The sequence below is a fragment of the Galleria mellonella genome, unplaced genomic scaffold (assembly GCF_026898425.1).
Source record: "Galleria mellonella isolate WM207_F2 unplaced genomic scaffold, CSIRO_AGI_GalMel_v1 utg171, whole genome shotgun sequence".
NCBI classification, from domain to species: Eukaryota; Metazoa; Arthropoda; class Insecta; order Lepidoptera; family Pyralidae; genus Galleria; species Galleria mellonella.
In genome coordinates, this window is record NW_026442014.1 from 6,784,993 (window position 1) to 6,801,126 (window position 16,134).

The following is a 16,134-nucleotide window of genomic DNA, read 5'->3' on the forward strand; positions in this document are numbered from 1 at the left end:
AATCCTGAAAATACTGAGTTTATAGAATAGAGTTAGTAGAATAAACATTAAAAATATTTTAAGAATTTAGAATTAAAAGTTGATGTAAAATAAAAAAAAGTGTCAGCTGCGGTAATGCGGTATACCTGCTACATTGATCTCACCGAAGTCCAGCTTAATAAACATGAGCGTCTCCAAAACCTGTGTATTAGATTTATATTTGGACTTCGTAAATACGACCACATCTCTAATTTTCGCGCTCAGCTCAAGTGGCTCCCATTATGTGGACGCCGAGATTGGTATATATTATCTCTTCTTTATTCCATTCTATTCAATCTTCTTACACCTTACTATCTTAAAGAGCGATTTATATTTCTAGGTGAAGTGCAGTCACGCTTCGCGTACCTCAAATAGTCTCCGTTTAAAAACCCCTGCACATATCTCCGTGTACTACACCAAATCCTTTTCCGTTTAGGCAGTGCGCCTATGGAACTCGCTGCCACCGTCTATACGGAGTGCTCAATCCTTGGCTTCGTTTAAAGGTCAAGTCAAATCACATTTTCTTTCACTGTAGTTACTCTTTTCCATTCCTTTGTAATTTTTGGACTAGATTTGTCATATTTCCTTGTGTGTGCTATGTATGTATTTATATGTGTATGTTTATGTATTTTGTATGTATGTTCTATATATATTGTTATAGTAAGTAGTTTAATAAATTATATGTATTTGATATTTTTGTACATTACAGATTTTTGTATTTTATGCACGAAAAATTATTGATTCATTCTTGCGCCACCTGCCCATTTCTATCTGTTCTCCTTTAACCAAAGGTTGTCTGTAAGAGATTGCCCTAGCGAGAAGACCGCCTTTTGTACCTTTATGTGTATATTTCAATCTGTATTTATGTGACTGTATTTCACTTGAATTATTCACTTGTCATTGTATATTTTTATTTATAGTGCAATAAAGAGTTAAATAAATAAATAATAAAATTTTTACAATCGGTTATAGAACTAGCTCTTCCTCGGCTCACATTGGAAAGTTTGGAAAAAATATTTGTTTATTGCCCTTTTTTGGCTTATATACAAAAGAATAAACTATTAGGCAGTAAATAGTAGAATATGCAGGTGTGTAGATTATATACTTTTTATCACCAATATTTTGGAAATAATATTTAGAGTATAATATTATAGTGTGTAGGCATCGAATGGAAACACTATGAATTTCACAACATATCTTTGCTATTGAAACGGAGTTACATTTGAATAATCGGCGTAAGCACGCGAGCCAGTGCGTCGTGTATAGATGCTTTAAGAGCCAGTTTGTAACTGTCTTAGCGGCGACGGCGCCGCTAAGCTAACGATAATGCACGGGAGGGCAACGTGGGCGGGGAGGACGATCGGAAAGGGGAATTACTCGCGGCCGTTGCGCGGTGGCGGTTTTGGTGCCCGCGTTACAATACTAATAATACTCGTAAATTTTTTTATTAGTGGTCTCAAATTTTTGATCGGCAGTGTATATATATCATTACATGAATTACATCTCCATAGGTATTAAAAAATAACAGATTTCAATATATACCTACCTATATACATTCATAAAATACAAGGTTACAAAATAAGGCATGTAAAGAAATAAGTAAATAAACAAACTTATAGAAACAATCTACAGCTACCTATAGCTTGAACAGTAAACGAATGTCCTAAAAACTTTTTTTTTTTTTTTTTTTTATGCAACTTAGAATGACAAACAAGCTGACGGCCCACCTGATGGAAAGTGGTAACCGTCGCCTATAGACATGAGCAGTACCATGGACATAGCAGACTATACTGTTTCACCCATGATACTCCCCATGCGTTGCCATTCCTGAGGACTCAGGTGTTATTCCTCTGTACCCAGTAAATTCACGCAATATCCCACCCTTCAAACCGAAACACAGTCATGCAAACACAACTGCTTACGACCTTAGATAAAAGGAATTGATTGGAATAGTGATAGAGCGCAGCTCGAGAAAGATGAAATATAAGGAAGGTATTAATATATCTTAAAATTTCACGTATGCGCAGTAAGTGCAGTTGTTTAGTCATTTTGTAATTAATTACCTATATCAGTGCCCACCTACACTGTAAAAATTTTCCTTTAAAAATTTTCAGCGGAAATACCTACATCTATCTGTTTTTAATACTTCAATTTGCCTGCTATCTGATGGATTAAACGTACTTAGAAGGAAGTAATAAATGATAAATCGATTTTATATAAAATTCGTAAAGTTGGAATTGATAGTTATTTTATTTTAATCGTCAACATGCGCGCTCTGTTGAAATTATCTGTTATTGTTTGTGTCGCAACTGCAGGTTTGTGTTAAATGTTATTTTAGAAAAGTGGTTTAGTTGATGTGAGTTATAAAAAAATAATTAGGATATGAGTTACTTGTGTACTGAATTTAATTCAAATCTGTTTAACTTAGGCAATCTGTTTATGAAATATATATAAATAAATTTTGAAAATATGTACTATGAGTTGTATATAACAATTAAACTTCAAACCTTTTTAATGTTTGTAATACTTTCATAGATTTCACAATTTAACATAAAATAATTCTAATTTCAGCCTTTGGCTTCAGTTTGTCACCCACAGATGTCGTTTTTCATTTCTTCAGCAGGTTAGTAAAATATCATGCTACACAATTCAGAGATTGTTTATTAGTATATTTTTTAAACTCTTAAATTTGTATTAAACAAACATAAAACATGTGAATTATGGCAATATTAATATTTCTTTATTCACAGTGAAGTTAGGTGGTATATCGTTAAAATTGTAAAAATTTTACATTACATCTACCGGATGAGGTTTACAGTCTTCCAATACGCTCACCCAGGAAATCATCAGTACAATAACATATATAAGAAAGAAATAATACATATAAATAAATTTAATTTCTAAATTTCTGTACACAATCACCTTGTGGTCATTCGACGAAACTCCCGTAAGTTGGAGGCAAATACATCTAATTGCGGATAACGGTTCTTTTTTTTTTTATACAACTTAGAATGGCAAACAAGCTGACATCTCACCTGATGGAAAGTGGTAACCGTCGCCTATAGACATGAGCGGTACCATGGACATAACAGAGTATACTGTTTCGCCCATGATACCCCCCATGCTTTGCCGTTTCTGAGGACTCAGGTGTTATTCCTCTGTACCCTGTAAATTCACGCCATATCCCACCCTTCAAACCGAAACACAGCCACAGTTTCGATAATATTTTGAACATATGTACTATTTCGGTCATAAAGTAATAACGTGACCATTATATTTTAGTTTTATGTATTTAGATAGCTGGTGAGGGTGGGACATAGTTTGTTTAAGTAACTAAAGTAATAGATGGCAATGGTAGCAGTAAATGATAGTGGCTATAGAGGAGTAATATGCGCTAAAATACATACAATTTTAGTTTGAAGGATTTAAATAACTAGTAAGGGTAGAGTAATAAAGTTCATATAGATATTGGCACCTGATTACCATCCATTACATACCATCATTTTACCTATTTTATGTCATATAGTGAGTATAAATGTTGTGTTTGGTTTAAGAAATTTGATAGTGACAAGATTACCTTTATTAAATTCTAAGTGGGAGCAGTTTTATATTTTCGACAACAAATTTGTCTTAGAATTTACTATTTATTCTGTGATATTAATATCATGAAGTAATTGAGGTCTTTCTATCAGGCTCATTCCCAACTGGATTTGATATTCTCTATACTATAAAATATATTTATTTATGTTTTAAAATTAAATTTATTTTCAGGTCTAATCCTACAGTAAGCCAGCCGTTGTTGCCCAACATAAATTCAATTATGACATCTGATATCGACATAAATAAACCAGTCGTTATTACTATACATAACTATGTAGAAAATTCGGCGGTAAATTTTAATGCATTCGTTGTTTCAGGTAATTTTTTTTAATATAATAAAGTGGCTTTTACCCGTGACTTCGTCCATCTCATATAATTTTATAGTATCACTATAAAATTTGATATACGTGTATATCAAATTTTATAGTGATCGATTAAACTGTTAAGGCGCTGAGTGGTAACAAACAAACTCACTTTCACATTTGTGATATTAGTAAGGATTATGTATTTAAAAATTTAAATAAGTGATTGTTATGTAAAATTTTTATTAATATCAGAAACATTAAAAAATACCAGAAGTGGACATTAATTTCATCATTAAAAATCATAACATTAAAATAATAACTAGCCTGGCCATAAATACTGTTACATAAAAATTTATCTTTTTGTCAATTTTGTAAATATTTTGGATTTGGAGCACGTTAATTATTTTAAAAACTTCTTTTGATTTTGCGCTATTTCACTTATTTTTTCGTGTTCATTTCATCATTATCAAATTAAAATATGGAATGGGGTGTTAAACAAAAATAGGATTGCAGTGATCGCCTTGCACAAAGTGTCTATGAAGCCGTCGGTCATATTCCAGACACTTGAAAAGCTTGGTATCAGCCGTATGTTCGTATATCGTACTACCAATAGATACAACAACACTTCCTCTGTCGAAGACCAGAAAAGATCGGGGCGGCCGCGTGCTGTTAGAACTACAAAGGCTATTAATGCTGTTAAAGCCAGAATTCGTCGAAACCCCATTAGGACACAAAAAATCTTATTGTGAGAAATAAAGATTCCCGCTAGGACTTTGTCGCGTATTATAAAACATGATCTGAAGCTCGATGCTTATCGTCGATATACAGGACATGCCCCAAACTAATTTTTACAATTAAAGAGTGTGGATTGATCAAATCGCCTTCTGTCGCGATACGCAAGTAGAAAGGCACAGAAATATCCTTTTTACCCATAAAAAAAGTTTCACGATTGAAGAACATTAGAATACGCAAAATGATAAAGTATACACTCACAGTTCTAAAGAAGCTATTCAAGTGGTCGGAAAGGTATAACGTAGTCATCATCTTGCGTTAGTAATGGTTTGGTGGGGTGTGTTTTGTGAAGAAGTCACAAAACTACATTTTTGTGAAAAAGGAGTGAAAACTTCATCCAAAGTGTATCATAATACAGTCTTGAATCGTATTGTGAAACTTCTCAGCAATACACTTTTAAAAAAAATACCGTGGACTTTCTAGCAGGACTTTGCACCTGGTCACAAAGCATGAACTACCCATGCTTGGCATGAAGCCAATGTTCCGGACTATATAAGAGTTGAAGACTGGTCCTCATTTAACATAGACCTTTTAGAAAAACAAAGAAATCTTTGAAAATCTCTTAAAAAATCTTTGAAGCAAGCAGTGGTGAAATTTGCTATGGAGACAGATTACAGGCCTATATAAAAGCCAAAGGTGGTTCGAATAGAATATTTTTTTATTTTTTGCTGAGACTTTAATAAATATGTAGGTATAAATTTTAGTAATATTACATTACTTCATAAAAAATGCGTTTTCATTTTTAACAGAACTTATAGCTGGGCTAGGTATATTATTTTTAAAAATTCTATCTATCCGTATGAAGTCGGGCCGGATCGCTGGTATACAATGAACAGCTAATGAAAATTTCATATTAGTTTTTTAATTTCATCTAATTTTACAGAGTAAATATAGTACATAAAGAAATAAATTTTTATCACATCTTTTGAATTGTGTGTTATAGCTCACTTGAATACTAGTGATGAAAACATTATCGCGGTCGATTGGAGTGCTGGCGCTCAATTGTATACCCAAGGCCTTGGCAACGCTCCTCAGTGTGGTGCGGTAGTGGCATCCTTCGTGAACATCTTGATCCAGGATTTGGGATTCAATACTGCACTTTTGCGTATTATTGGCGTGGGCCTTGGTGCTCATGTAGCGGGTATAGCTGCAAGAAAAATTAACGGGCCTGTACCCCATATTACAGGTGAGATTCGTTACTCTTCTAATAAGGCTTACAAGCGGTATCGAACCCTTTAGTCTTAGGAGAGGTTTTACTTCATTCTGCGTGTTCTACCGCTTGTACAATGGATTGTGCTCAGAGGAATTGTTCAATATGATGCCCAGATTACTTTTTACCATCGTACGGCTCGCCATCGACAGGGAGTTCACCCTCATACCCTACAGCCTAAATGGTCGCGTACAACGCGGTTTCAGAGATGTTTTCTCCCACGAACACACAGGTTATGGAATGAGCTCCCTGCCGAGGTTTTCCCAAGAAACTACTACAACATGGGGTTCTACAAAGGAGAGTAAAGAGATTTCTTCAGGGTCGGTAACGCGCGCGTAATACCCCTAGTATTACAGACGTTCATACCGCTTCATCTTCATCAGGTGGGCCGTAGGCTTGTTTGTCACCTCAATGTTATAAAAAAAATAAGAATAGCATCATAAGTTCCACTTCACTGTAAACTTTCAACTTTTACCACTAAATTTCGGCTAATCCTGTTTATATTATGTAAACACGTTTTGCTCTTTTCCATTTTCAGCTTTGGATCCGTCCTTCTTTGGCTGGTCTCATCACCCCGATATTCTGAATCCTGATGACGCCGAAGTTGTTGAGGTTCTGCACACAACGTCCGGCAACTACGGTTATGACTTGCCGTTAGGTGACATCGACTTCTACCCCAACGGTGGTGCTCACCAGGCCGGTTGCGGTAGCGATCTATCTTGCTCCCATCAACTCTCTTACGTCTTTTACGCTGAGTCAATCACAAGTGAAGTGTCTAACGGTAACGAGTTCGTTGGCACAGCTTGCGAAGATTACGAAAGCGCTGTCGCTTCGTCTTGTGAGGGCGAGAGAAACGCCATTTTTGGTGGAAGAAGAGATAAAGCGGGGTAAGTATTCATGGTATGATAATTTACTAAGATCATAAATATGACTTTGTTGTTTTTTTTTATTAACATTTGTTAGTCATTCATTCATTTGTAACAAAGTTCAATTGGGCTGAATAGATTTGAATATAGTGATTGCATAAAATATTGTCGTATTTTCCATGTGGTCACTGCATAGAATGGACCACTCTCTTTTTCTCGTAGGCACTGTAAAAGGCGACTAAAGGAACTTAATGGACGAGGCAGTAGCGTCCCTCTTAAAACATTACCAAAGCCTAATTGCAGTTACCAACCCGCCTATTAAGCGGCGTTTACTGGAAAACCCCCCTTTTGGAGGAGAACTATATACAGCAGTGGATAGTTAACGGCTGTTATGATGATGATATTGATAAACTATTGCAGAAAAATACTTAATGTGGAAAGCTGTAGTGTAGTGTAGTGTACAGTAGTACACTGTTGTAACAAGTAATAGACTGCTATGAGTTAATGGTGATGATGATTAAGATTTTCTTTATTATATTAATCGTAGTTGACAATAAAAGTCAAAATTATATTCATTATAATTTGTTTCTGTATAGCTAAATCCTTCCATTAATTTTATATTTATTTTATCCTTTCTATCGATGTTATATCCTCTTGCCCGAATCAACCTATCATTGCAGTATGCCTATTTTCATTTTCTATCAATACTGACATTTCAAAGAAACTCGCTATATCATTATTATATTTCAATATAGATAATTTTGGCCGTGTGGTCCCGATATAGAATAGGCCACCCCTTCCTTTCCCGTGGGTGTCTAAGGGCCAACTAAGGGAAGGCGAGGGATGAGTAGCAGCGTTCCTCTTAATACATCTCTAAAGCCTGACTGCGGTTTCCAATCCACCTGTCAAGCGTGGCAACTACTGGCAAAATCCCTCCAGTAGGAGGTTTATGCCCAGCAGTAGACAGTAAAGGGCTAATATGACGATGATGATAATTATAGATAATTTTGTTCGCTTCATTTATGGGTTGCGTAAATACGAATATATTTCATTCCACCGTTCTCAGCTTAAATGGTTACCCATTAGATAACGTAGAAAAGTTCGTCTGCTTTATACCCAAACCATAAAATATCAAATACGATCCAAATTCTTCGAATACCTTAAGTCTAAATTTAAATTTTACAGATATATTAGTAACCGTTGTCTCCGATGTTTTAGAAATCGAACATTGCAATGCTTTACTCTTTGAATTTAGATCTACCCCAAGCAAATTAGTATTCAATATATGTAAAATATATTATGTATAATGTAGGTAATATAAGTATTATATATATACATATATATATATATTTAATTGAATAAATAAATAAAATAATAGTTTTTTTAATTTTTATTGTATATTTTCAAGAATTTGTTATGTATAAGTAGTTTAAATTATAGGCCGAAGATTGACTTTCGTTGGACCTTAAAGCTGAGGCAAACGACATATAAAATAAATTTTTCCCACAAACAAAAAATGTCTCTGTCTGCTCTCTTATTCGTCCGCGCAGGTCATTAAGGATATGATGTATATTTATATGCCGCTATGTAACATAGAGGTATATATACATACATCATATGTATATTTGTTTATTATATAAATTTTTGTTTCAGTGTATCCGGCGTTTACAACTTCCTTACAAATCCTACCGCGCCTTTTGCCAGAGGTTAAATAGCATTGCGTCCAGCATTATTTAAAAATTTTGATGTGTCTAATAAAAATGTATATTTATAATAAGTATAGATTAAATAAATTATAAGATTATTATTATTAAAACATATTTAAACATTTTAAACTGATTATTATTTTCTTTCAAATGTATTTATAGAACATAACTACATTTTATGTGAGGCCAGACTATAGAGGGAATATTATATCTTGAATAGATTAAAAATAGTCGAAGTACAGATTTTTACGTAACATAAAATGGAAAACAAACTAACGGCTTACCTGATGGAAAGTTGTAACCACTGCTTATAGACATGAACAATATCATGGACATGACACTGTATACTTTGTCGTCCATGATATTTGTTATTATTCTTGAGATTTGTTAAACAGTTTTATGGTTTTGGAAATGGCTGTAAGTATTTTTAAATGGATATGAATAAGAAAGTAACCAACCTGTCTACGAAATTAGTTTACGCTAATTTTCTTTCTGTTTTTCTTTCTAATGGGGTATCACTAGGAATTAACTACAATCGTGTTTAAACTGCAGTGATCGACCTGACAGGATATGTTAATTATATAAGATTTATGGGAATACAAACAAAATGAAATCTAGCTACAGTATTTGTAGAATAGAGCAATTTTTGTGATGAATCGTTGATCAAAATGTAAGTTTTTAAATTTATATTTACATTTGGTGGAAAATGAGCATATGGTTCACTTGATGATAGTATCAATAAAATGAAGTGATCCAGTAAACAATAGGACTATTTCCATTCTTCCCGCATTGAGTAAAATCTTATATATCGTAGTTTTTTGGCTTTACGTTGTCATAGATAATAATACCTTTAATCAGAAGTTAAAAAACAAAATGCATAAATTTTTATCTTTCTAAATGTCATAATTCTATTTTAAATTTAAATAACGAACCCTTGGTTTTATAGAGCCCACTGTCTTTCTTGGAATCACCTTTGATAATGAAACTCAGTGGGGTCCTCACATTCAAAACCATGCAAGTAATAGAATTGCAGAATATAATTTGCGGCGTATGCCGTATGTAGGGATAAACAGTATACTAATATTGAGACTGCCAAATTAGATTATTTTAGTTTTTTTTTTTTCATAGTATACTGTCTTATGGAATATTATTATGGGATAAAGCAGCCGACATCCACAGCATATTTGTATTAAAAATGTGTGAGAAATTTAAAGAAGCAAATATTCTCACCATATCTTCACAATACATATACGCAAACGTTTTGAAAATATACGCAAGAATCTTCAACTGTTTCTTAAAACTAGGGATCTCAAAAATCTTTACACTAGATACAAATTCAAACTTGCTATTCCGAAGTATCGTTTAGAAAAAGTTATATGGGAATGGACATTAAATGTTATAATAAAATATACATATATTGAATATACGATATTTTTGGTCCATCATTTGATTTCTTTGTCTTGTATATAATTTTACAGAAAATAAATATATATTTTTTCTCTTTGTTTTCACTATATTGGGGTTTCAGTATCTTTGAATGCAGTGACATGCATTAGACTGTTATATTATTGATACTATTCGAGTATTCTTTAAAGACAAATTGAATAAGTCCATATCTGGCTATGTATCCTGAAAACTATTAACGATCAGAGCGTATCTCAATAGTATCAATCTTGAATACAGTTTAGGTTAATAGTGATACACTTTTCGCCATTAGATCCTATGTTACGTGATGGATCTACCATATCGTCGTATTAAATTCGACGTTGGTATTTTGGACTATGCATCTCCTCTGGCTATTTTTCGTCGTTTACAGGTGCATTTAAAGACGCCCAGGAGTAGCAGATAGGTCAAGGTCGGCATTACATATTGTTATAGTATCCTTAATGTCTAGAGGATTTCAAGATAGTTTATATTGATAATTTGTATTGAAATTTAATTTTATCTGCGTCCCTTATTAATCGTTTAAAAATAGCAGATTTTCGTACAAATTTATCGACGTAATCGCTAAAGCAGTGTCTTCGCTTGAGATGGTATTGTCACTTGTCATGTTATTTAAAAAAGTACAATAACCCAGATCTATACACAATTGACAAGTTTCATAATGATACATAAAATAGAAATGTATGAAAATCAGTTCAATTCTTTGACATAGTAACAAATTGATATATTATTGCTTTTATAAATTCTGCATTCGCGGATATTATTTGATGAAATCTTATCTTACTAATATAATAAAATTGTTACTGGACGATGTCTGTTCATAGGAGATATTTAAGAATGATTAGTATGCGGGGTCTTAATAACAGCAATAAATGACAAAACAATATTTTAAAGAAATTTTGTGATTCTGTTTGTCTATATGTTTGTTCCAGCATTACGTAAAAATTACTAAATTGAATGTAGTTTTCACAGTAGTATTTCTGAAGGTCTTACTTAAAAGTTGGTGTATGTTTTACCTTGATACGCCACCTAGAAGTGGTTCACTTCATTAGTTTTCCTTTTTCTGAAATGCAGGCGTACGAAGTAGCGGGCAAAAAGCTAGTTAGAAATACATATAATATTATTTTTAATCCGACAAGAGATATAATCAATTGTGGCGTGAGGATGAGGTGATCATATTTCGTAATGAAAGTGATAAAAGTATGTTCGTATTATGGATTGTTCTAGATATTATATATTTCCTGGTTATTCACTGGTCAAGTACTGGGATTACTAAATTATGTTTTAACAAGACAACCTCCAAATTAATTCAGCTAATTATGTGTATATTATAATAAATCGTATGTAAAATAAAAATATTGATTGACAAGAAAAATGTAGTAGACGATAAAGAATATCGATTTTATTGTATATTTAGTTATTTAAATAAGTTTTACTAAGGAATAAACGTTATTGCTCACCAATTAGGTGAGCTTTTTTGTTAGATTTGGATATCCTATCTTCGCCATTTGATACGAGTGGCAGGATGCCTGTTATGATGGGCGTAATATATTTTGTTTGAGATAAGTAGTATAAGGGTAAATAAGATCTGAGACTGTTACTAAAATAAGTGAATGCAATTTAAATATTATCCCAAAAATAAATAACTAATTGGTATTTCTTTTTCGGGATTGGAATGGGCACATCCTAGATTACAAAAAGCAGTTAATCCGGCAAAAAGAAGCAAATATTCCGATAAGTTTATTTACGGATACCGATTATCCGATTAACTCAAAAAATAAGTACGAGATAGCTATATTAATCTGATGAAAAATACTAATTTAGTTATCATGTAAAGGTTTAGATGATCAGGATACGTGATCTATATAGTATTATTTATTTATTAGTTGAGCGTTTTCAAAATGTTTCTATCAGGTTTCTTTTCGGTTTTAGAAAATATGATCATATTTACCTGTTTCTTACTAAGCTCGTGTGGCTTCCCATTCGTTCTCGCCGAAATATTTACATTCTTTCACTGCTTTACAATATTCTTTTTAATCCCTTATGAGAAATGGTTTACTGTGCAAGCTGTTCGATTATGGAATAATCTACCAACCTCTATACAAAATATATAATACCTTCCTAATTTTAAAACAAAAGTTAAGGACTATATGTATTATAAAAACGAACAGTTACGTGCCTAGTGAAACTGTTTATAGTTTTATACAAAACTGTTTATACTTTTCTTCATCCAAAAGGTTGTCTGGAAAAAATCGCTTTTAGCGATAAGGCCACCCATTATTTTCTCAATGTAATATATATAATAAGTTTACTTTTGGAGGAAACAATAAAGAGTCTATCTATCTATATATTTATTTGAGGAACGGTCCTCAGCCATTAGTATCTATTAATTTGCAATATTTTACTGTGTTTATTTGTACGTGAATGACACTTAAAATTTTTTTTTTCGTTGATTCTTTGAGCAATGAGGCAGACTTAATACTGTCCCGGTGGGCAAGAATTGTTGGTAACGTGGAATAGCGTTTTTATTGTTAACACAATAGCATGTCAATCCAGTTTCATGCGGTGCCCCCTAAAAACCATCACGGTCAATTACTGGGTAAATACATTTTGACAAATTATCTGACCTGGCTTCATCTTCACTTATTCACTGCAAATTTGCTAGTATATACTAATGCAGACATAAATACTGTTTTCTTTTTAATCTATAAAAAGATTCTATACAGCGTTATAATATGTTTCATAATTTACATTATCAATGGGACCGCTAGCCCCTTATCTAAGGTAAAAGATATTGTTTGTAGTGGGGTTTAACAGGTATATTGATAGCAGCGTGTCCTATCAGGTTAACCCCCATGTGGTCCCCCTAAATGATATGATTATTTAGATTAATTCTAGGTTTGTCAGGATTTTTCAACTGATCTGACATCATTTTCATCTAAAATTTCTCATTGGTACTTTGGTAGTGTGGACAAAGTTGCTATTCCATTTTAATTTTATAAAAATCTCCCACCTGACAGTCGTTTTGGGTTGACAATAAAACCTTAAATTTAATGTTAATATTTTACAAGATATCTCCCTACTACATTAATTTATCATTACAAGGGATTAATAATGTCATTTAATTGATTATCAATGTATGTTAGATATACTTCAGCAATGGTGGATATAAATAGTTCGTTTATAACTACATAATTAATTCGACCGTCAACTTCAATCATGAAAGTTCTCATAGTTCTTGTAGCCTCCATGGCATGTTGGTGTCTAATTTATTTGTTTTTAATTTGTGTATTAATTTTTATGAAATTAATCTTAAAATGTTAATTAAATAAAATGTTTGTTTCAAGTGTGTGCCAGCAATGCCATTCCCTCGGTTCCCGGTGATAACAGCCACTATGTAGAAGGTGAGAGCCGCTACATCTGGATGCCAGATGGAGAGGGCGTGCCGCATCTAGTAGACCTGGAAGAGCCTGTCGACGAGGCTATACTAAGCTCTCGTAATGGAGCAAACAATCAGTATTGGTTATATACCAGGTTCGTTTTTTATCACAATAATAAATTAGAATATAATTTTAAGGTTTATAATTAAACTATAATAAAAAAATATAACGAGGTATGAAAGTAGATGAAGTAAGAGATATATGTAAAAGTGTTTTCACATTTACTTTTTGTTGCTTATATCAGAAGTGTCTTAACGTGAACATAGATATGTTTTCATTAAAAATATTTCTGTTAAAAATTTATTTTTTAATGAAATATTATATTTTTTTAGGCAAAATCCTAACAATGCTCAAATTTTGGTACACGGTAATGCTAACTCTATTTGGAACTCCAACTATGTCAGTAGCAGACCTTTAAAAGTTGTTGTCCATGGATGGAATGGTGATGGAAATTCAGCTATGAATCCTCTTATCACATCTGCGTTTCTTGCTGTGCAAGATGCTAATGTGATTGTGGTAGACTGGCGTGCTCTGGCTAATTCAAATTATTTGACTGCTGTTAACGGTGTACCTGAAGTAGGCCAATTTCTAGGAAACTTCCTCGTATGGCTTATTAACACAGCTGGTGGAAATTGGAACAACGTGCATTTCGTTGGATTCAGCTTAGGCGCTCACGTAGTAGGAAACGCTGGCCGACAGGCTAGTGGGCGACCGGCTCGTGTTACTGGTTAGTTTCTTTTATACATTTCGTTATTTTCTTTCAAATTATGTACCAAGGTCCGATCAATACCAAAGTAGAAGAAAAATATAATTCATTATGATTTTCTTAACACTCTTATGTTCTTCTATCGAGAGAAACTATTTCAGTAATAAAGATATAATAATATGCTTTTTAGCATTTTATCTTTATTTTTAATGAGTTGAGAATGAAAACAGAATAATGAATATATTTGTAAAGCACTACTATACACAATTTATATCTTTCTTTTTTGTTAGGTTTGGATCCAGCTGGCCCCTCCTGGAATGGAAACCCAAACGCTTTGAACAGAAACGCGGGGCAGTACGTGGAAGCCATTCATACTGATGGTGGTCTTCTCGGTATATTCACGCCTTTAGCAGACGCTGACTTCTACCCCAACGGTGGAAGGAACCCTCAGCCTGGTTGCTGGATTAGTACCTGTTCTCACAGCCGTGCACCGGAACTGTTTGCGTCTAGTGTGCGTACTAATCACTTCCAAGGGAGATTATGTGCCAACATCAACCAGGCAGAAAATGTGCAATGTAGCGGTGGTGTTTTAAATATGGGCAATGGTGTTGTCTCTAAAAGAGGGTAAGAATTCTACTCTAATTTATTTTTAGTATTTACTTAAGTTCGAATGTTTGTAAAATTCTTCATATATAAGTGGAACAAAAATATTAGACATCTTTTCTTATATACGACAATGCTAAATTAATTATTTTCCTGAAGAAATTAGATATACATATTTAGTCAGTTTTGTAATCTTCAGTTGTTGCTGTGAATAAATCTAGTACGTACATTATTCGATAATCGACAAACAATTATACTAAATAAATATTATTTTTGTTTATTGAAATGTTTAGGTTTTACAAACAATCTAAGCTTTCTATACTTCCACTTTCTTCCCATAATATTGCTACAAATACTCGTAATAATATAGATTCTTGCAATATTCATTTCTAGTTCTAACTGTTCGTAATAGTTCTGGGTCTTATTTTTTTTTATATATTTTCTGTAATTATTATATTATTTTCAGATCCGGTCTCTTCGGTCTGTCAACTGGAAGTTCATGGCCTTTCTAATATTAAATTATTAATATAAATATGTTTATTTTTGTTTTATTCTAATAACCTTTGATACTTTTTACCGTAAAAAATCTACTAATCTAATCGTAAACACACACATACACCCATAAAAAAGAAGATATTACATATGCGTTTAGAGTAATTTATGCTACGCCTATGTGTTTTACAATTTAATAATCTTAGTTATTGAATAATGTATTTTGCAAAGACAAATGCCTGTTTCAGCCATCACCAAATTATTATGAGATCAACATGGGAGAAAAGCTGATCGATTACAAAAATAATTAGGATTACAAAATTATTTAACAGATTTTTGATGTAATTTCGTGACAAAAGAAAAAGCTATAATTATGTTTATAATAATTATAAGGTGTCTATCAAAGTTATTAAGCCCTTGTTATATTGATATGTGTATTCATGATTGATTGAAATCGCTTTTATGCGGATCAAAATGAACTTTTTAGTACTTACGATGATTACGATTCTTTTAATTCCATAATTACAGCGTTTATTCTTATTAAACTGCAAATGTAGAAGATCCAAAAACTCCAGGAATATTATATTAATATAAGTATGATAATAATATAATCACAAAAATTAAACCCGATAAAACGGTTGTGATTATTAAAATTAGGCGACTAAATATTTACAATCAAGCAGTAGTAGACAATAAATATTACAAGAATAAGGCTTGCCTATGGGACGATTTCTTAGCGACATACAAAGAAGAGTTTTTCAATTACATATATCGTATTTTAGGATTCATACCTAAATTTTTTTATGCTACTTAGAATGGCAAACAAGCTGACGGCCCACCTGATGGAAAGTGGTAACCGCCGCTATAGACATGAGCAGTACCTTGGCCGTAACAGAGTATACTGTTTCGCCCATGATACTCCTCATGCGTTGCCATTTCTAAGAACACTTAAG

The 16,134-nt window shown here is 32.8% G+C and overlaps 2 protein-coding genes across 2 annotated transcripts; both read left to right on the forward strand.

Moving 5' to 3' along the window:
- The first annotated feature begins 2,189 nt into the window (after positions 1–2,189).
- On the forward strand, positions 2,190–8,626 carry LOC113518128 (pancreatic triacylglycerol lipase-like). The gene is made up of 6 exons (XM_026902900.3): positions 2,190–2,333; positions 2,590–2,641; positions 3,790–3,935; positions 5,659–5,901; positions 6,464–6,812; positions 8,445–8,626. The coding sequence occupies exons 1-6, from the start codon at positions 2,285–2,287 to the stop codon at positions 8,500–8,502; spliced, it is 897 nt and encodes a 298-aa protein (XP_026758701.1). The 5' UTR covers positions 2,190–2,284; the 3' UTR covers positions 8,503–8,626.
- Positions 8,627–13,069: 4,443 nt separating this feature from the next.
- On the forward strand, positions 13,070–15,227 carry LOC113518126 (pancreatic triacylglycerol lipase-like). The gene is made up of 5 exons (XM_026902899.3): positions 13,070–13,196; positions 13,288–13,474; positions 13,713–14,107; positions 14,377–14,710; positions 15,156–15,227. The coding sequence occupies exons 1-5, from the start codon at positions 13,160–13,162 to the stop codon at positions 15,199–15,201; spliced, it is 999 nt and encodes a 332-aa protein (XP_026758700.2). The 5' UTR covers positions 13,070–13,159; the 3' UTR covers positions 15,202–15,227.
- Positions 15,228–16,134: the final 907 nt, after the last annotated feature.

Coding starts and splice junctions, on each gene's coding strand:
- LOC113518128 (XM_026902900.3), top strand. CDS start 2,285: ATGCGCGCTCTGTTGAAATTATCTGTTATTGTTTGTGTCGCAACTGCA. Junction 2,642..3,789: donor GTTTTTCATTTCTTCAGCAG/GTTAGTAAAATA, acceptor ATTTATTTTCAG/GTCTAATCCTACAGTAAGCC. Junction 3,936..5,658: donor TAATGCATTCGTTGTTTCAG/GTAATTTTTTTT, acceptor TGTGTGTTATAG/CTCACTTGAATACTAGTGAT.
- LOC113518126 (XM_026902899.3), top strand. CDS start 13,160: ATGAAAGTTCTCATAGTTCTTGTAGCCTCCATGGCAT. Junction 13,197..13,287: donor TCTTGTAGCCTCCATGGCAT/GTTGGTGTCTAA, acceptor GTTTGTTTCAAG/TGTGTGCCAGCAATGCCATT. Junction 13,475..13,712: donor CAGTATTGGTTATATACCAG/GTTCGTTTTTTA, acceptor ATATTTTTTTAG/GCAAAATCCTAACAATGCTC.